The 23,021-nt window shown below is 34.8% G+C and overlaps 1 protein-coding gene across 1 annotated transcript in view; it reads right to left on the bottom strand.

The window, feature by feature from the left end:
* The window catches only part of LOC150103039 (putative pyridoxal-dependent decarboxylase domain-containing protein 2), a 468,473-nt gene that overhangs the window by 322,202 nt on the left and 123,250 nt on the right, over positions 1-23,021 (bottom strand). Inside the window, exon 8 of the mRNA XM_090397610.1 lies at positions 13,689-13,895. Within this exon, the coding sequence (XP_090253736.1) occupies positions 13,689-13,895 (207 nt within the window). The remainder of the gene's footprint in view (positions 1-13,688; positions 13,896-23,021) is intronic.

Below are 23,021 nucleotides of genomic sequence, written 5' to 3'. Positions count from 1 at the left end.
TTTGAAATGTAACCTTAATCAGAGTAGAGTTATGATATAAGTTCTTTGTAATAAGAAGGATAAGATCTGTTAAATATAATCTTTAATTATAAAGTTTAAGCTCAGCTGAGTAGTATACTAGTGACTTAATGAGAGCTTTATATTCATTCAATCATAATGTCCCTGTTGGAATATTGTGTTATGATGTAATTTATGTGTCACTGCATTAAATAATTTTGTTTGAATTGAATCTTGTATTTGCCTGATTGTTTCATTGCACCGCTCATGCAATTCAGAACATGGAGTGGCGCAGCATAATATAAATTTTCTTCATGTCCAGATGATATGTCAGCCTTCAACTAGTTAAATACTAACGAGAGAGAATTGTAAGGCGATAAAATGTGATTGAGAAGTAGTTATGATCGAAAGATAAAAGATCCAACAAAGATCTAACATAATAGAATTCATACACCTACTAAAATATAATTACTTGAAATGGCTTATGATGGAGAAACTCGTAACAAAGTTACTAGTTGTTTAATAGAGACATGAACATTAGACATATTATATTTTTTGAATAATGGCTTCACACACGGAAGAGAAAAATATAATTCATTACTCGTATACATTTCGCTCAACATGTCATGAGCTTCTTTGAGGGAGACAGAAAAACTTGAATTTAGAATATAACAACATTTATATTCTAAATTCAAGAAATAGTCATATAATTTTTTATATTTTTATTTTAAAATTAATTAATAAAATAATACATCTATTCCTATGTCTCTGAACTCTAATAGTGTTTCCTCATACTGGACAGATGCAACCGAGACGTGATATTATACACATTCTGTATGACTCGCTCTTGTATTCAGAATTTAAATGCTCTCACCAGTTTTTCTGTTTCCCTGAAAAAAAGCTCATGACAAATTGTGCAAAATATGTAGCCATAATAATTTATATTTAGTTTTCTCTTACACATATGAAGCTGTTATTCAAAAAATATAGTACTCATGACAATACCTCTGATTGAGGGGGAGGGGAATCGTGTGGTTTTGACTTGTGACATTGTGAAATAATAAATTTTCAGTTAAGATGGGATATGCATAGAACTACAGGACAAGTGATTATGACAAGCTCAGAAGACAGCATGAACAGTGCCATTGCATAAGTATCTGTAAGGAAATAATGTTACAAGAGTGACAATAAATTGTGACGTCATTAACATATAGAACATTGTTTAGAGTGGGAGGAAGCTGTTCAGTAACTGAACTAACTTTGATAGCAAAAAGTGTCACACTTAAGACAGACAGAGCCTTGAGGAACACCCTGTTCTTGAGGATATGGCTGATATAGGGTACTTGCCACTCTAGAAAATTTTTAATAAATACAGAAATGGTTCAAAGTTTAACAATGCATACAAAAGTCAGGTTGTGTTTTAGAGAGAAGAATGCTGCTTTCTAAATACCAGAGATGTCTGGCTTTAACCATTTTCTCTAATATCTTACAAAGACAGTTGGTCAGAGCAATAGGTCGATAATTATTTGCTGGAGTTGGATCCTTTCTTGGTTTTGGAATAGCAATGACAATTGACTTATGCCAAGAATATGATATGTCAGGATCAGGTGATAAGTTTAATATACTTTCAGCAAATACCAAAGTATCCATTATTTTTTACGAGGAGTGTTCTCATATCTCCTCTCAAATGGAACCATTTTTGGAGTTGTTTCTGGAGTGAGACATGGGTCATATGATTGATGTGTTCGACAGAGAAGCACTTACAATCATAAAGTTCAGGTATGGTGAAATTATCAAACAGTGGAATAGACATGTTTGAGAAGCTGTTGACATTTTCTGTGCTGCCACCTTCTCAGCATAAGAGAATCTCAGAACAGGTGTAGTGGTGGCTAAGTATCCTGATATGATATATTTTGTTTGGTTTTAATTTTTTGTATTTCTTTTTTATTTCCACTTCTGATGTGAAGGAGAGTAAGCTAGGTGATCTTCTTGACAGTTGACACATTCAGCTTTCTTTGAAGAGCAAGATTTGTTATCATACTATACTACCACATCAGGTGGTAGGGCCACAGCAGTCAGTTTGTCCTGTTTGATTGTACATCAAACAGGACAGTTGAGATATCCTGCCTTCATATATGTTGGAGGCTTAGGTGAAGCAAAAGTAAGGATGATGTTCCTGGTCAGAACCAGGTAACAATCCCAACATATCACGATGTACTTTATATCTATCACTCCCTGAGCTTTAAGCTCTGAACATATCTCCTCATCAGGACTCTTAAAAGGAATACTGACATATTTGCACAAGGATATCACCAGAATATAATTTCTTAACAGTTTAGGGAAAACCTGCCAGTTCTAAACCCTTCTGAATAAAGAAGGCTGATATTTTTTCTATTGGCTTTTCACTTGTAGCATTGATGATCAGAAACAATGGTGCATTTGTACTGGTATCACAAATCTTTTGTTTCTTACTTCTGTTACCAATGCTGTATCAATGGTAACAGTACTTGGTTGGGACCTTGATAGAGCTCTGGAAACATTTGAAGATGAAGAATTCATGCTTAAGGGATTTTTGGTTTGGCAGCAGAGCTTCCCCTGCCCACCATGAAGCCACACATAGATATTCACTGACCAATAAGCAATAACTGCTCAGGAGTGAAATCCCAGAGCTACTCTAGACGCTATACCAGCATCAACACAGCAAGCCTTGGATCCCGACTCTGGACCATGGGGGTGAGACTTACTTCAACACCATTAACCTTTGCAGGCAACAAGCCATCTAGCCAATTGATCCTGGATGGGCAGAGGCCAAAGAAGTCGCACATGGCAAACACAGCAGCTGAGTGTTTGCATTCCCATATCCATTTTGTTAACAATATGTAAGTCCTTAAATTAGTCTAAATTTTTCTCAATTTTTCATTGTCGTCATCATCATCATCATCAAATTCCTGCCATGTACCCTCAAGGGGTGTACAGGATATGACAGTACTACATGAAAAAATTACATCATTACTAACTTCCTCTCTACAATTTTCCTCCAAATCAGTCTGTTACTTGTCAAGACTCCAACATTATCAGATCTCATATTTCTATCGTCTAAGGCACTTTGTACCGTATCAATCCACCTATATCTTGGTCTTCCTCTGGGTCGTTTTCCTGCCAACCTGGCAGAGAACACTTGTTTTGCTAATCTTTCCTCTCCCATTCTATTTAAGTGACCATACCATCTGAGATTAGCTCTGCTAACGCATTCCTGGATGCTGACAATGTCAAGTTCTTTCCTAATATCCTCATTTTTAATATGATATTGCCATTGATGCCATCTGTTCACGCCTCTAATCTTTCTCAGGACTCTCATATCTGCGGTCTCTAGTCTTTGTTCAAGTGTTTTACTTCTGACCCAGCTCTCAGATACATAAGTTAAAATTGGTTTGAACACAGTCTTGTATACAGCTAATTTAGTGTTCCGACAAATTTCTTTCTTATTCCATATGAATTTATTCAATTGACTTCCCACGATACCAGCTTTGCTGATTCTGTTGTCTATTTCTATATTTAGTTTACCATCTTCAGTAAAAATTGTGCCTAAGTAGCTGAAATGTTTTACTTGTTCCACAGGTTCTCCATTCACAACACAGTTGACACTTTCACTGATTCTGCCTATTTTCATTGTCTTTGTCTTTTTATTGCTGACCTTCATACCATATCTATTACAACAGCTATTCAATTTAGTCAGAGAATCTTGCAGACTTGTAGCGGATTTATTTAGAAGTATAACATCATCCGCATAAAGCAAAGAGCTGACATTAACATCTCCAATTTTAATATAAGGTTTAATACCACATTCCTTCATAATGTGATCCATATAGATAATGAATAACAGAGGGGATAATGTACATCCTTGTCTCACACCAGATTTAACATTAAACCATCTTCCTGTACTTCCTTCAATTCTAACTGCTGACTCACAACTCAAATAAAGACTAAGTATTGCTTGATATAATGCCCCATTGACACCATATAACTGCAGCGTATAGAATAGCTTCTCTCTTGGCACCTTGTCATATGCCTTTTCCAAATCGACAAAACTTAAATACAGATCTTTGTTATATTCCCATGCTTTCTCGACTATTTGTCGTAAAGTGAAGATCTGATCCTGACAGCCTCTATTTGGCCTGAATCCAGCTTGTTCTTCACCAAGCTTTTCTTCCACAATTCTTCTCAACCGTTTCTCAAGTATACTTGCATAGATCTTGCCAGGAACACTCAGTAGGGAAATACCTCTGTAATTCTCACATTCAGTTTTATTTCCCTTTTTATATATGGGTACTATGAGAGCTCTACTCCAATCATCGGGAATTCGTCCCTCTGTCCAGGCTTTCTGAACTACGCGGCGCAGCCACTGTAAGACTCTTATACCACCATACTTCAGCATTTCTGGTCAAATATCATATACTCCTGCTGCCTTTCCACATTTCAAGCCTTTGATGGCTTTTTCTACTTCAAGTATGGATATGTATTCCTGACTGCATGCCTGGTCAGTGTTTTTTAACACTGTGCTGTCATCACTGCTTGTTTCATTTAGCAGTTTTTCAAAGTAATTACTCCATACTTCAAGGATATCTTTTTCTCCTGTTTTCATGTAACCTTTATCATCTCTAATTCCTTTTACAGCACTCTTTCCTCCATTCCTAAGCTTCTTCAACAACCTCCAGAATATTTTGCCACCTTCTTGATATTTATTTTCTATATTCTTGCCAAAGTCCTCCCATGACTTTTGTTTAGCTAGTTTTACACACTGTTTAGCTTTCTTACATTTGTCTCTATATTCTGTAAGAGTAAAAGCTGACTTATTTGCCAGGAACTTTTGATATGCTTTCTTCTTTTCCTTCACTGCCTCTTTAACTTCCTGTGTCCACCAGGGAGTTCTGATTTTTTTATCTTTGCACACAACCTCACCACATGCCTCTCTGGCAGAATCAATCAATGTTTCCTTCAGAGTTTGCCACTGAATCTCCAAGGTTTGATTCCTGTTCTCAAACTCTTTCATTTTCTTTTCAATAATATTTCTGTATTTTAGTCTACAGTTTACATCTGAGAGCTGCTCAACTTTTTAATATAATAGATTTAGTTTAATCCTTTATCCCAGTGAGAGCAAACAAAGTTTGCGCCTGAAAATATCTTCAGGACTAAATATAGTGTTGTACTATCTTATCCAGTAAGTAGTGCAACACCAAGGCAACTCGTGGCAAAGGTGGAGCAAGCTACCAGGCACTTGTAACCCAGTATCTCCCATAATGCAAAACACATTTCCTATGTGGATATGTATACTGTTATGCATTAAAGGGATTGGCCATCTACCCAGACTAGTTTCGACCTTTATTGAGGTCTCTTCAGTGGGAGCCAGGCCCAGAGCTGGAGATACCAGGCAGAAGCAGTAGCAAGTCATCTGTGCCTATGGGAGTTGCCAAAAGGTTTATCACCTTTTTTTTAAAAATTACTCTGGATTTAGAGAAAGATGTTGAAAATTTATTTATCACTAGGTTAGACTATATAATAGATTTAGTTTAATCCTTTATCCCAGTGAGAACAAACAAAGTTTGCGCCTGAAATCTATTATATAGTCTAACACTAAATCTATTATATAGTCTAACCTAGTGATAAATAAATTTTCAACATCTTTCTCTAAATCCAGAGTAATTTTTAAAAAAAAGGTGATAAACCTTTTGGCAACTCCCATAGGCACAGATGACTTGCTACTGCTTCTGCCTGGTATCTCCAGCTCTGGGCCTGGCTCCCACTGAAGAGACCTCAATAAAGGTCGAAACTAGTCTGGGTAGATGGCCAATCCCTTTAATGCATAACAGTATACATATCCACATAGGGAAATGTGTTTTGCATTATGGGAGATACTGGGTTACAAGTGCCTGGTAGCTTGCTCCACCTTTGCCGCGAGTTGCCTTGGTGTTGCACTACTTACTGGATAAGATAGTACAACACTATATTTAGTCCTGAAGATATTTTCAGGCGCAAACTTTGTTTGCTCTCACTGGGATAAAGGATTAAACTAAATCTATTATATAGTCTAACCTAGTGATAAATAAATTTTCAACATCTTTCTCTAAATCCAGAGTAATTTTTAAAAAAAAGGTGATAAACCTTTTGGCAACTTCCATAGGCACAGATGACTTGCTACTGCTTCTGCCTGGTATCTCCAGCTCTGGGCCTGGCTCCCACTGAAGAGACCTCAATAAAGGTCGAAACTAGTCTGGGTAGATGGCCAATCCCTTTAATGCATAACAGTATACATATCCACATAGGAAATGTGTTTTGCATTATGGGAGATACTGGGTTACAAGTGCCTGGTAGCTTGCTCCACCTTTGCCACGAGTTGCCTTGGTGTTGCACTACTTACTGGATAAGATAGTACAACACTATATTTAGTCCTGAAGATATTTTCAGGCGCAAACTTTGTTTGCTTTCACTGGGATAAAGGATTAAACTAAATCTATTATACAGTCTAACCTAGTGATAAATAAATGCTCAACTTTTATTCGCTTTAAAACTTTCTTACATGTTATTCTTTTCAATATGAAATTCAATTTTATCCTGCTCAAGACTAAATAGTGATCACTTCCAATTTCAAATCCTCTGTACACTCTGGTGTCCTGCACCAGGCAGAAAACATCACTATCAACAATAACATAGTCAATGAGACTTTTCTTATTCCTAGCCTCTTCTCTCCATGTGAATTTGTGCACATTTTTATGTTGGAACATGGTGTTAGTAATAACCAGTCCATGTCCTGAGCAGAAATCCAACAGATATTTGCCATTATTATTAGATTTGCTCTTTTCTCCAAATTTTCCCAAAATATTTTTGGATATCTCACAATCATTTCCTACTCTACTATTTAGATCCCCAACAAGGACCAACTTTTCCTTTTTCATTGTGTCAGTTGCTTTTTCTAAAGCCTCAAAAAATTCCACCACTTCTACCTTAGTAGAACCTTCTGTGGGACCATAGGCACAAATAAGTCTCATTGTCCAGTTCCCCATTCTCATATTTGCCCACATTACTCTACTTGAGACTGACTGCCATTCAAGAAGATTAGCCTCGTATTTTGTGTTGAATACTATGGCTACTCCTTCTTTTCCTTGATTGTTATTGCCTGAATATAACATTTTGTATTTATTGCTCAGAAAGATCTCACCAGTTTTGGTCTTTTTTGTTTCAGTCACCCCTATTATGTCGATCTGGTACTTATCTAATTCCTCAGCTAGCTCCATTTCTTTGCCATTCAGGCTTCTTACGTTGATAGTACCGATCTTTAACTCTGGTGATGTTGAGTTGTTTGTTTTCAGATTTGTTCCAGTAGCTGACTTTTCGCTGTTCGCCCTGGTTCCCTGGCGAAAACAACAGGGGCCTTGTTTAACCGGGCGGCGCCCCAGCCGGCATGAAATTTTGTCATGTCGTACCATCATTTTTTATTTTGGTTTAACCAATAAGAATACAATTTGGTCGGCTAAATCCCAAATTGCCAGCCCATCCTCGTTCGTTCAGTATCAAAGTAGATACCCAACAGGGTGCACCACGAGAAGGTGAGGATTGGACATTAGGTCAGAAGCCCTGGTCGGTTCTCCGCATTCCTTTAAAGGCTATGTGGAGGTCTCCTCTCAGTTATACAGCTTTGACCCTTAAGCACCCCTATAATTTTTCATTGTAGTGAATTCAAATAAACCAAAATAATAATAATGTTTATAATCAAAGAGGGGCTTGCTATAATAAATTTCCTTTAAAATAGCACTAATGCTATGACACTATGGCTTGGATGATTTAGTAGGTACCTGCCTGAATCCAAACATGTAACGCTGTTCAAAAAATTTCTCTTATTTCTCTCATTTAACTTTTGAAACTAAATTACATCTCTTTATCTTTCATAAGATTCACTTGTCTTTATTTTATAACAAAATCACAACATTAAATCTTTCACTATTCTGGTCCACTTAAATTTTTTAAAGGGCATTGCATGATATCAACAAAATGTTCAAGAAATTATAATTCACTTAACTGTAGTACCCTCAACTATATTTTCCTAGATGAATGTTTTCCCTTTTCTTCTCATTTTAACCCTTTAACTGCTGCGGTCGAGGTAACTCGAGAGTGGAAAAAAAATGGTGACCTTGCTACAATCGAGTTAACTCGATTGTAGCAAGTATCTAATTTTTAATTTCTACATAAATTAATGTGTGTAATTTGCATAATCAAGTGGACACCCCTTGATAATGAAAATTTATAAAACACTATTATTGCGAGTGAACAAGTGTATATCAAGAATGTATGATGCTGTCTGGACTTCTTACTTCAGTAAGAATTTTAATTGATTTTATTTATAAATTTTTTGCAAAATTAATTCAGCACATGGGACAATGTCAGTAGAATATAAAACCAGCAGTTAAAGGGTTAAGAGATTGAAAACAGATTTTTACAATCTTTACAAAAAACATTGGCGTGCTTAAAGGCCAAAGCTGTATAACTGAGAGGAGACCTCCACATAGCCTTTAAAGGAATGCGGAGAACCGATCAGTGCTTTTGACCTAATGTCCAATCCTCACCTTCTCATGGTGCATCCTGCTATTATCCTGCTAGTATGGTGGTATAAAACTCTTACAGTGGCTGCACTGCATAGTTCAGAATGCCTGGACAGAGGGACGAATTCCCAATGATTGAAGTAGAGCTCTCAGAGTACCTATATATAAAAAGGGAAATAAAACTGGGTATCTACCTGGATACTGAATGAACGAGAATGGGCTGCCCATTTGGGATTTAGCCGACCAAATTGTATTCCTATTGGTTAAACCAAAATACAAAATGATGGTACAACATGACAAAATTTCATGCTGGCTGGGACATCGCCCGGTTAAACAAGGCCCCCGTTCTTTTTGCCAGGGAACTAGGGCGAACAGCGAAAAGTCAGCTACTGGAACAAATCTGAAAACACACCCCAACTCAACATCACCAGAGTTAAAGATCGGTACTATCAACATAAGAAGCCTGAATGGCAAAGAAATGGAGCTAGCTGAGGAATTAGATAAGTACCAGATCGACATAATAGGGGTGACTGAAACAAAAAAGACAAAAACTGGTGGGATCTTTTTGAGCAATAAATACAAAATGTTATATTCAGGCAATGACAATCAAGGAAAAGAAGGAGTAGCCATAGTATTCATCACAAAATACGAGGCTCACCTTCTTGAATGGCATGCAGTGTCAAGTAGAGGGATTTGGGCAAATATGAGAATGGGGAACTGGACAATGAGACTTATTTGTGCCTATGGTCCCACAGAAGGTTCTACTAAGGTAGAAGTGGAGGAATTTTTTGAGGCTCTAGAGAAAGCTACTGACACAATGAAAAAGGAAAAGTTGGTACTTGTTGGGGATCTAAATAGCAGAGTAGGAAGTGAATGTCAGACATACAAAAATGTTTTGGGAAAATTTGGAGAAAAGAGCAAATCTAATAATAATGGCAAATACCTGTTGGATTTCTGCTCAGGATATGGACTGGTTATTACTAACACCATGTTCCAATATAAAAATGTGCACAAATTCACATGGAGAGAAGAGGCAAGAAATAAGAAAAGTCTCATTGACTATGTTATTGTTGATAGTGATGTTTTCTCGTTGGTGCAGGACACCAGAGTGTACAGAGGATTTGAAATTGGAAGTGATCACTATTTAGTTTTGAGCAGGATAAAATTGAATTTCATATTGAAAAGAATAACATGTAAGAAAGTTTTAAAGCGAATAAAGGTTGAGCAGCTCTCAGATGTGAACTATAGACTAAAATACACAAAGATTATTGAAGGAAAAATGAAAGAGTTTGAGAACAGGAACCAAACTTTGGAGATTCAGTGGTAAGCCTTGAAGAAAACCCTGATTGATTCAGCTAGAGAGGCATGTGGTGAAGTTGTCTGCAAGGACAGAAAAATTAGAACTCCATGGTGGACATAGGAAGTTAAAGAGGCAGTGAAGGAAAAGAAGAAAGCATATCAAAAGTTCCTGGCAAATAAGCCAGCTTGTGCTCTTAGAGAATACAGAGACAAATGTAAGGAAGCTAAACACTGTGTAAAACTAGCTAAACAAAAGTCATGGGAGAACTTTGGCAAGAACACAGAAAATAAATATCAAGAAGGTGGCGAAATATTCTGGAGGTTGTTGAAGAAGCTTAGGAATGGAGGAAAGAGTGCTGTAAAAGGAGTTAGAGATGATAAAGGTTACATGAAAACAGGAGAAAAAGATATCCTTGAAGTATGGAGTAATTACTTTGAAAAACTGCTAAATGAAACAAGCAGTGATGACAACACAGTTATAAAAAACACTGACCAGGCATGCAGTCAGGAATACATATCCATACTTGAAGTAGAAAAAGCCATCAAAGGCTTGAAATGTGGAAAGGCAGCAGGAGTAGATGATATTCGATCAGAAATGCTGAAGTATGGTGGTATAAAAGTCTTACAGTGGCTGCACTGCATAGTTCAGAATGCCTGGACAGAGGGACGAATTCCCAATGATTGAAGTAGAGCTCTCAGAGTACCTATATATAAAAAGGGAAATAAAACTGAATGTGAGAATTACAGAGGTATATCCCTATTGAGTGTTCCTGGTAAGATATATGCAAGTATACTTGAGAAACGGTTGAGAAGAATCGTGGAAGAAAAGCTTGGTGAAGAACAAGCTGAATTCCGGTCAAATAGAGACTGTCAGGATCAGATCTTCACTTTACAACAGATAGTGGAGAAATCATGGGAATATAACAAAGATCTGTATTTAAGTTTTGTCGATCTGGAAAAGGCATATGACAAGGGGCCAAGAGAGAAGCTCTTCAATACGCTACAGTTATATGGTGTCAATGGGGCATTATATCAAGCAATAATTAATCTTTATTTTAGTTGTAAGTCAGCAGTTAGAATTGAAGCAAGTACAGGAAGATGGTTTAATGTTAAATCTGGTGTGAGACAGGGATGTACATTATCCCCTCTGTTATTCATTATCTATATGGATCACATTATGAAGGAAAGTGGTATTAAACATAATATCAAAATTGGAGATGTTAATGTCAGCTCTTTGCTTTATGCGGACGATGTTATACTTCTAAATAAATCTGCTACAAGTCTGCAAGATTCTCTGCCTAAATTGAATAACTGTTGTAATAGATATGGTATGAAGGTCAGCAATAAAAAGACAAAGACAATGAAAATAGGCAGAATCAGTGAAAGTGTCAACTGTGTTGTGAATGGAGAACCTGTGGAACAAGTAAAACATTTCAGCTACTTAGGGACGATTTTTAGTGAAGATGGTAAATGAAATATGGAAATAGACAACAGAATCAACAAAGCTGGTATGGTAGGAAGTCAATTGAATAAATTCATATGGAATAAGAGAGAAATTAGTCGGAACACTAAATTAGCTGTATACAAGACAGTGTTCAAACCAGTTTTAACTTATGGATCTTAGAGCTGGGTGAGAAGTAAAAGATTTGACCATAGACTAGAGCCCGCAGATATGAAAGTCCTGAGGAAGATTAGAGGCGTGAACAGATGGCATCAATGGCAATATCATATTAAAAATGAGGATATTACGAAAGAACTTGACATTGTCGGCATACAGGAATGCATTAGCAGAGCTAATCTCAGGTGGTATGGTCATTTAAGCAGAACAGACGAGGAAAGATTGGCAAAACAAGTGTTCTCTGCCTGGTTGGCAGGAAAACAACCCAGAGGAAGACTAAGATATAGGTGGATTGATACGGTACAAAGTGCCTTAGAGGACAAAAATATAAGATCTGATAATGTTGGAGTCTTGACAAGTAACAGACTGATTTGGGGGAAAATTGTAGATTGGAAGTTAGTAATGATGTAAATTTTTCATGTAGTACTATCATATCCTGTACACCCCTTGAAGGTACATGGCAGGAATCTGATAATGATTGATGATGACAAAAAACATAATGTAAGAAAACAGACTGCTCTACCAACTCCTCACAATAATCTTTTATGCTTCTATAACTATGGCAACCAGCCATCAGTTAGTAAAGCTGCTTGATTTTTACAAGTTATTATGCATACGCTGGACTTCACTTCCTTCTGGAGAAAAGAATAATGCCTGCCACCCTCAATATCAAGTTTGGTTTCACAAATAATTAGAATTAAGCAAGAGATGACTTTATTTATGCTTAATTCAAATTTGAGGGGTCTTTCACTAAAAATCATTAAAGCTGCTCATCATAAAATGATTTGCATTGATTCATCTTTGGATAAAGATATTTTCTTTGTAGTTCACAGAAATATAAATCTTGCGAGGATGGAAAGAGAAACTACAACATTCTGAAAATAACCACAATTACACATGTTAAATCTTTTCAAATTTACTGTCTACAGTAAAAGAAAACATCTTTCTCTTCTAAACTACTAACCAGCTAAAACAGTTTTCAAAATTATTTAAATTATGCTATTATTCTGCAACTTTTAATTAGAAATGCACTTATAATAAAGTTGAAAAAATAACTTATCAGAGCTGGATTGCCTTTTGCATATGAATGAAATCATTCTATATGCATAAAGATCAATATGTGTGCATGTATATATATATATATTGAAAGTTTATTTTTCACTTGGTTAGAATATAATAAATTTAGTTTAATCCTTTATCCCAGTGAGAGCAAACAAAGTTTGCACCTGAAAATATCTTCAGGACTGAATATAGTTATACTACTTACCAAGGTAAGATAGTACAACACTATATTCAGTCCTGAAGATATTTTCAGGAGCAAACTTTGTTTGCTTTCACTGGGATAAAGGATTAAACTAAATTTATGATATTATTATTATTATTATTATGTGCATATATATAGTTATTATTTATACACTCATATTTGAAACTTTATGTCAGAATAAATTTGCAATATTTAGCAATTTTAGAATAGCAATTTTGCAAAGTGTGTACGAGAACAGTTTCTTCTACAGAGGCAGGCACCTCTGTAGCACAGTTGGAAGAACAATGGAACACTGCACTCTTCAACTTGTGACAAGTTGAAGAGTGCAACATTGTGACAAGAGGAATCCTTATATTGGCTTCTGCAATTGAAGGTGAGTTAGGCAATCTTATATGGAGGTAGTAGAGTTTTTTTTTTTCTCCCAGAAACTCAGGTTTTTCATCCCACATACAGACAAATCGATTATGAGAACACACACAATTTACAGACAAAAAATTCTGTTGATGATGGCAGACAATAGATGTCATTCATGGTAATAGTGTCATTTTGTAGTTGGAGAATTAAGTAGAAGGGAAGATGATGAAGTGTGTAATGAAGTGGAGCACCCTCCCATAATGAACCTTGGAAATGTCGCATAATAATATGTAATTACTTTTAAAAACATATAACATGAATTTATAAAGTTATTTATAGAAATGAAAAAAAAAAATAACACACACACACACACATATATATAAAAGGAAGTGAAAGTAGAAATGTATGGTATAACTCAAACTTTTAAGAGCACTATTCTAGATTACCATGGCAATCAAATGCTTTTTTTAAAATTAAATATTAATTCATTTACACTGAAATGAAATCATGAATAAATATTAAATTTATAACCTGATTGCTAGTTCTTAATCAGAGATTTACATACAAGATTTGGTACAGACAACAGACACAAGGCTGCTAAGCTATGTCCTTCCACATGCAACCACATATCATGACTTTTGCTAATTTCTTGAAGTCTCTGCAAATTATCAACATGACCTACAACTGGAGTCCCACAGTTTGCTACTATTATAAGAGGAGTTCTAGCAGCATTTGAATCTTCTTGAATCATTTTTTCTATAGCTGCTATATCCTATATAAAAAAAATAAGCAAAAAAAAATTTATGCAAGTGTTATATTTCATAACACAATCATTAAATTACATCTAGGCACATAACACAAATACATTAAATTATACACATTTTCCAATTCTCAGCTTTCTGTGATGATAAACACTGTTACCAACTGAACAGTATTAACTATTAGGGATTTACCTGACTGCTGCTAGAATTTACTATGATAGCATAATGAATTTAGAATACATAAATACTGGAATACTATCCAAATAGTTTACTACTATTTATTTAGCCATACTGAATGAGCGAATAAATATATACAAGAAGCCAGTACAAAAGCAATGGTTACTGTTTATTAACTCAGAAAATATAATTTATTTAACACTTTGAGGACTATAAGATATTTACATCAATAGGACTCAAAGTGTCTTTTATAATGACTTTTACATGGATTAATCTTCCAATCTTTCAAGAGCATTGTCATTTTTCAACAAAGTTGCCATCATTCTCTATATACTTTTGGACATACTGAGTACCAAGTGAGAAGCTGTATACTAACTCTGTGGAAGTCTTTACTCCAATGTTGCTCTTCACAAATGGCTTGTTTCAGCATCATCCACAAAACGGTATCCATGTAGTGCATCCTTCAGAGGGCCACAAACAGATAGGTTAGAAGGTACCAGATCTAAGCTATGGGCAGGATGGGGAAAATCAGTCCTGACAGATGTTGCAAATGCATCACTTGTACACTAACTGGAGTGAAGTTAGGCACTATCATGAAGGAAGATCTCATGTTTCTGGTGGGACAAACTCTACAGATGCATTTTATAATTTGTGCAACATCTCACATCTACATGTACTGTTCTGAATTGATGATGGTGCCTCTCTCTTCATTAAGTCCACAAGAAAACCTCATCTTCTAAAGTTTTTTCACTTGGTTATATTATAAATTAAAGATGCCAAGAAATTATATTCTTAGTTTAAACCTTTATCCAAGTGTAAGAAAGCAAAGTTTGTGTGTAAAGAATCTTCATGACTGGGCTATTTGCATATAGAGGCTAATGACTTCACATCAATTGCCTTAAGTATCCCAGAATTTCTATAATTTGTTGGCATCTTTAATTTATAGTATAACTAAGTGAAAAAACTTTCAACATCTCTGATCCAGAGTAATTTAATAGTAAAGGTGATGCACCTTTTCACTATTTGTCGTCATGGTCTTCCTATCTAGGCCTTCGTCTAGGCCATGTGGCCTGTTCTGGACTCAGTCCATCTTCTTTTTGACTGTCCCCTATTCCCTGATCATCTAGGATTATATGTTAAGATCTTTTTTGATAACCTTTCTCTCTGTATTCTTGCTATATGGTCTAGCCAGTTTTTCCTATATTTGATCACTGAGTCTGTTATGAGACTGATTTTGAAATTTTTAATTATAGAAATTAAAAGGGATGCAGACAACTTTTCTGCATTTCAAGGGATGCAGACAACACTTTTGCTTCAGACTGCTGTATAAAACAAACTACTTGATAGAATGACTTGCAATTTCACATGGATGCTTATGACAGATGTACCAACTTAAAAAAAAAAAAAATCTTGCCGATATTGCTGTGGAGGCTGAGAACTTTTCAGACCACCTTCGTATATTGAATAATATGGGTGATAAAGGACAGCCTTGATGGACTCCTCTATATATTGCTTTCCAAGTGAATATGATATCATTTTGCCTTATTGCTATTTCATTATTATGGTATATGTTTAATAGAGCATTGTATACTTGGTTTGGAATTTGATATTCCTTTAGAGTTTCCTAAAGTTTATTTCTCAGAATTTTGTCAAATGCTTTTATATAGTCAATGAAAGTCCGTGCGGTTAGCCTAGTGGCTATGAGCTTCGCAACCATATGCCTGGGGAAGGAGTATCCTAGGTTCGATTCCCGTCGGAGACGTGAGGAGCTTAAGGATCTTCCTCAGCCATAGCCAGGTTAGCCGGTCTTGGGCATGGGCAGCAGGGTTTTTTCCCCAGTTTATCTGGGGGTTTTCATCCCGCAAGCAGGCAAACCGGCCCTGTGAACATACATGGATAGAGTCAGGAATATCACTCTTAGGGGATGCAGCAGAGGAGTGGCGAACTGGCTGCAGTAACCCCCTCATTAGGAGGGGACTCAACCCATAGATGAGAAAGGATAGGATCAATGAAATTATTATCTATTTGTATATGGGAAATATATTGACTTCTGCATTATTTCACCATTGGTATCCCTTCTGGGTCTGGCTCCCATTGATGAGACCTCAATAAAGGTCGAAAAAACTTGTCTAGGTATTTGCCTTTCCCATAATGCTTAGCATTATAACACCTGAAAGGATACATGCATTGCATTATGGGATACTAAAGCAACTGATGTGAAACGATTAGCCTCTGCATACCAGTAGCAGAGTCATAAAGTATAAAAGATTAAACCAACAATATAATTTCTTGGCATCTTTAAACCTCATCTTTGTCCCATTATCAATGAAAGGTTATCTTCATTACTGTATGGAGCTAGAGACTGCCACTTTCTACTCAGTGATGAGTAATGCTTTCTACTTTGCTTGAATCAAAAGAAAAGAAAAAAAATATAGAAGGCATCACTTTTATACTATTTTTCATATACAAATTCACACATACAAAAAAATCAGTCACAGTGATCCCTGAATTATCTAACTACATCAGGAAATTGAAGAGTAAGTTAATCAAAGGTACAGTACTATCACATGGTGCTGTACCAGAACTCAGTTGAGATCTGGTACAACACCATGTAATAGTAATTCAAAGTCAAAAGATTATTAATTGAAATTTGGATATCTGAAGATCACATAATTGAGAAATTACTGTCATTAAATTGTTAATACTTTCAAGACAAAATGCAGCTCATTGAATGTAAGCATTTGATCTAATGTTCAGTCAGAAGACATACTGCCATTATTAAACTGTTGGAATGAATTGCACATATTTGTATGAATTTGTTCAAGATTTTCTCTATTCATAATGTAACATTTCAAGATGACAACTGCTGTAATGTGATCAATGTCTAGCACTGTCCTGCAGTCTAAGACCATTTTAGAAAACATGATATACTCGTAGAATGTATGTGCCTCAGTAATTAAAAATGTTGCAGGTATTGTATGGAAACATCCATGTCAGCCAAAAATTTAGAAAACACAAAGTGGTGAAATATTTGGGTGGGGTAAGGATGTAAATGAGAACTAGCTGAGAAACTCAAGTAATGTATGATAATGAACAGTGAGACTGAGACAGAGAATGCACCAGAGGTGAATGACGATGACAAATAGATATGACTAGATGAAAGAAATAGAAACCGAGGATTTGAAAAAGGAACCTGAGCAAGGTTTCCCAAACTTTTTTGTTCTGTGGCCGGTTATTTTAATACTTCATATTCTTGACCCACTAAAATAAAACAGATTTGAATGTTCATAGAGTTTTCATTTATTATTATTATAATAAAAAAGCATTTACTCTTACAAAAATATAAAGAAATTAAACTAAAGCCAAGTAATTTATTAATGAGAAGTGTGATGTTGTTGTTTGTTAACTAGAAACTTCAGGTTTGGAGGAAAAGATGATAACTTTATTCTTAAATCCGGTTCGACTTCCAATCGGTTTCTATATTTATTTTTTAGAAAACCCAGTGTTGAAAAGCCTGTTTCACACTTATAGGTCGTGACAAAAGGCATCAGAAATTTTATCGCTTTTTCTGCTAAAACTGGGTACTCCTGACAGCAAGACAGCCAAAAATCCATCAGTGGTATTGTGTTGAAGATGTCTTTGAGTGCCATATCACACGACAGTTCGATTATAGATTGAATATCTGAATCCGGCAATTCTGTCTCAGATTCTGCATTCACTATAAAAGGGTTCCTTATCCATGCTTTGTTGCTGTTGATTGGGGGGAAATATTCCTTCAGACTTGCCTGCAGTTCTAGCATATGTTCCTTGATAACAGCTGAAATCTCAACTGGCATGGAACTCATATTATGCTCTTTTTGTAATTCTGTTAGCTTTGTAAAGGATTTGTAATTTCCTGCTTCCACGCGACAGGACCACAAATAGTTTTTTCTCTATTAATTAAATTATTTATTCATTAGTCCCAATTAAACACTATTTACTTGTATTTTAGAGTTTCATGAAAAAAAAGAAAACCCAAAAATGAAACACCTAGGTTTTCGAGAGTTTTTTTAGACGACCCGGCATTTAGCTTTTGTGACCCAGAGCCAGGTCGTGACCCACCATTTGGGAAACGCCGAACTAGAGCATTCAGGAATGAGGTCAGTTGATGTGCATACAAGTGCAAGAGGAGAAGTGAGAGTGTGTAAGAAACACAACACAACAGAATGGGAGAGAAAGGAAAAGTGTGAGGGTTAGAGAAGGATTATTGAATGAAGCGGGGCAGATGAGAGTAGAAGAACAAAATAATGAGTGAAAGTAAAAGAAAAATTCAAGAGTCTGAAGGAGAGAAAATCCTTCATTTGTGGATTAATTACAGCATTAATCTATCACCAGGAGAGAGCCAATTACTCAATAAGTATCCTTTTCAGCATTTGAAAAAATAAATAAAATGAATTATTATTATTCAGCAGAAATCAGTGAATGAGTTAACTGAACAAAACTGTGAAATAAAGGTAAAATTCTGTCATATTAAATTTATATAGCATTAAGGAGAACTATTTAAATGTGTTTCAATAAGGAAATACCACAAGTAGGTATATTTAAATAAATTATAATACCAGAATAAACTCATGCAAAATATTATTTTATTAGTATAATTTTCGCTTAAGTATCAAAGGCATCTTCCATACAAAACTAATCAAACAATAACTGACAATTCCAAAAGGTGCCACCTAAGTAGCTAATGTAAGATAACCAAAAAAAGTCATTCAATTTCCTAACTTATTAAAAATAATAATAAACTAAAAAATAAATAAAATAAAATAATATATATACACACACAACTTAAAAAAAAATAAATAAATAAAATAATATAAAGTTAGGACAGATTTTAAATCAGCTAAAGCAGGGATCAGCAACCTTTTCAGATTCGCAGGCCACGTTCAACTTTTATTTTTAATAATTGGGCTGCAAGCATTCAATTAAGAGAAAATGGTGAGTGAAAAAAATACTTAAGTTATCAATTTTTATTATATCAATTAAAAAAAAAAATATTTGAAGTATGAGATATGAAACAAGCATGAAAATGAAACTAAATGAAAAATTACACAAAAAAAGTAATATAGTTTATGCATCACAATATGTGTATCTTCCTGCTTAATGTGACTTTTGTGATTGTTTTCCCTTAGCCAAATTATCTATATCCACTTTATAACCTGAGTTCAAATTCGAATTGAAGCATGTAAATGTTCATCAGTCAGTCAATCGAGAAGAAAATTTATTTTTTCTAAAACTCATGTCAGAAAATGCTTATTTGCAAATGTATGTACTTCCAAATGCAACTGTCATCTTCTTTGCAAAACTGATTAATACTTCAAATTTTTTTGGTAAGCATCGATTAATCATCATTTGGTAAGCATCGAAAATGCGTTCTTTAATGTTTGATTATGTTGTAATTCCAAAACTTCCATCTGTAGTCGGTTTGGTACGTCATCAATGTTGACATTAAAAGGTTAAATATAATTGCATTTCGATGCTATTTTTATGAAAATCAACAAGATTTGTTGCACGGGCGATATCACGAAGTATAGGTATAAAATTATTTCATCATCATCATCAAATTCCTGCCATGTACCCTCAAGGGGTGTACAGGATATGACAGTACTACATGAAAAAATTACATCATTACTAACTTCCTATCTACAATTTTCCTCCAAATCAGTCTGTTACTTGTCAAGACTCCAACATTATCAGATCTTATATTTCTATCGTCTAAGGCACATTGTACCGTATCAATCCACCTATATCTTGGTCTTCCTCTGGGTCGTTTTCCTGCCAACCTGGCAGAGAACACTTGTTTTGCTAATCTTTCCTCTCCCATTCTATTTAAGTGACCATACCACCTGAGATTAGCTCTGCTAACACATTCCTGGATGCTGACAATGTCAAGTTCTTTCCTAATATCCTCATTTTTAATATGATATTGCCATTGATGCCATCTGTTCACGCCTCTAATCTTTCTCAGGACTCTCATATCTGTGGTCTCTAGTCTTTGGTCAAGTGTTTTACTTCTGACCCAGCTCTCATAAAATTATTTTTAATTTATTATTCATATTATAAAATGTATTATTTAAATAATTCAACATATGGGCCACATGCCATGTAAGTATGCTCAACCTTTTATGGGCTGCCCAAAAATGCACATTTGGGCCACATGCGGCCCACAGCTTGCTGACCCCTGAGCTAAAGTACTATCTCCCACAAAGGGGACAGAAGTAGACCATCGGATCTGTTTCAGTTAGGAGAGTGAAGCAAAGTTTCACATATTTCTTTATAAAGCCATTCCATGAGGAACTGACTTTTGTGAAGGACTCTTGTATTGTTCCAATGAACTATGCCTAGTGTTGATAGTATGCTCTGCAAGTCCAGACTGTTCAGGTTCAAGGTACTGAATATAACATTTGTGTTCTTCTAGACAGATAAAAGCAGATCTTCTTGTTTGTACGAAATAAGATAACCCACAAGAGCAAGAAATCTGGCAGACGCCTGGTGTAAATCACTTCTCCAAAGGACAAATTTCCACATCTCAATTATCCAGGTGTCTATCAGATTCCTTGCTCTTGTTGGTTACCTTATTTCAGACAAACAGGAAGATCTGCTTTTATTCAGTTAGAAGATCACAAATCTTATATTCAATACGTTGAACCTGAACAGTCTGGACTTGCAGAGCATGCTATCAACAACACTAGTCAGTTCCTCATGGAACAACTTTATAAAGAAACGTGAGAAACTTTACTTCACTCTCCTAATTTAAGCGGTTCCGATGGTCTACGTCTATCCCCTTTGTGGGAGATAATACTTTTTTTTAAATCAGCTAATCTTTATTTTTAAACTTTTGTTTTAATAAATACATATATATATTTTTTTAATTATTTTATTTTATATATTTATTATATATATATATTATTATTTTATAAATAATAAAAAAAAAATATTGTTTAATTTTTAATAAGTCAGGAAATTTAATAACTTTTTTTAGTTATTTTACATTAGCTACTTAGGTGGTGCCTTTTGGAATTGTCAGTTATTGTTCGATTAGCTTTGTACTTAAGATGCCTTTATCTTAGGTGAAAATTATAGTCATAAAATAATATCTTACATGAGTCTATTCCAGTATTATAATTCATTTAAATCATTTAAATCATATCTCAAGAAGAGGTTTCATTGGTAAATGAGAATTTGTGTGCATTTTCTAATGTGAGATTTACTGAGGTAAGACAGTACTCATACTCAGTGCATCTATGGAAGAAAATATACACACCAAATGAAAGAAAACTGCATAGTTCTTATGTAGTTTCTCTTTTTTTAAATAATGTTTTGTATTTTTTTTTCCATAGTCTTATTGAAGTAAAAAAAAAAAATCAAAGACATTTTTGAGAATAGGCTTTATAAAGAATTTAATCACACTTAATCACTGCAGAACAATTATCTTCTGTAGAATTCTGTATGCTGTGTGGATTGAACTATTCAGTCTGGTAGACTGATTGTTGTCTATAGCAATACTTACAGTTTTGTAAAACAATGAGTAACAGTACTAACCAGTACATGAATGATTATTATACTGGCTGGTACATTAATCATTCACATACTGGCTGGTACTGTTAGTACATGAATGATTAATATTCTATCATTTATAAACAAGAGATTTCAAAGGTACATATTTTATTAATCAAAAAACCTTGGATCAAACAGTTAATTTGAAAGTTTTATTTTTTTTTTAAATCTTGAATATAATTTAGTTTTTTTTATTAATATATTTTTCTTATTTGGTCTTGAGTCAATCATTTCCTAGATATAAAGAAAAGTTTAAAATCATTACACCCATCTAATAAAATTGCAATTTTTTCTTATCACTTGCCATAAATGTTACCAAAATAATGAACAAAAAACAAGGCATGCTTACATTCTTAACATTAAATTTGAAAATTTAATGATAATATAAACACACTTGAGGTGAGACAACAATTACCCCCCCCTCCACACACACACAGTAATTATCATTGCACAACTTTTAAACACAAAACATATACAGGTAATTAATATCTGTAATTTTAAGCAAAAATTCCATCATTTATACCAAAAACTGCAAATTAGCCTTCTATGGATAGATATGAAAAATCTAACATACGCAATGAAGAACACGATATGTATACTGCCATCATTATGGAAACGTATGCTACCATCATTAAGATTGGCAGATCATACATTGGGTATTCCTCAAAACAAGCACACAGGGTTAATATTTTTATGTCACCATCCACATATGGTTGTAAACATGCTCTAGATATACATGGATGAATAAACATTAGATAACTTGGAAACCTTGTTCTAGAGACTAACTTTTCAAGCCACTTTTGGGCATTGAATAGTAGGGTAGTCTCACACTATACAATTAAATTCATCTCCCTTCTAGAGACATTCACACAATCCATGCCCATCTTTCAAGTATGGCTTACTGGAAAGAAAACAGAAACAGCACTGTCCACTTAGCCATCCAGGATGGCAAAAATGGAAGAAAACTACATAATATTACAAGTCTGTGAGAAGATATTTGGAATTAGGCTACCAAAACACTATCCACACACACACACACACACACACACACACACACACACACACACACACACACACACAGTAATTATCATTACAGAACTTTTAAACCACACAAAGAAATATATACCGGTAATTCATATCTGTAATTTTAAGGCCAAATTCCATCATTAATAGTGAAAACTTCAAATTAGTCTTCTACAGACAGATATGCAATATCTAACATCTAAATATATAAACAACACCATCAAACTTCAATGAGTAGAGCTGTCTTAATTTATTAAAATTTGGGAGATTGTCATTTTGAGACATCCTTCAGAACTATGAACTATTAAAATCCAGCTAATAATGGATAGTATGATAAGACTTCA

This window comes from Typopeltis vanoorti, chromosome 9 (genome assembly GCF_054136105.1).
Source record: "Typopeltis vanoorti isolate ZY-2024b chromosome 9, IOZ_Tvanoo_1.0, whole genome shotgun sequence".
NCBI classification, from domain to species: Eukaryota; Metazoa; Arthropoda; class Arachnida; order Uropygi; family Thelyphonidae; genus Typopeltis; species Typopeltis vanoorti.
Note: the sequence above shows the minus strand (reverse complement) of the source record. Positions and strands in the feature narration are given on the sequence as shown.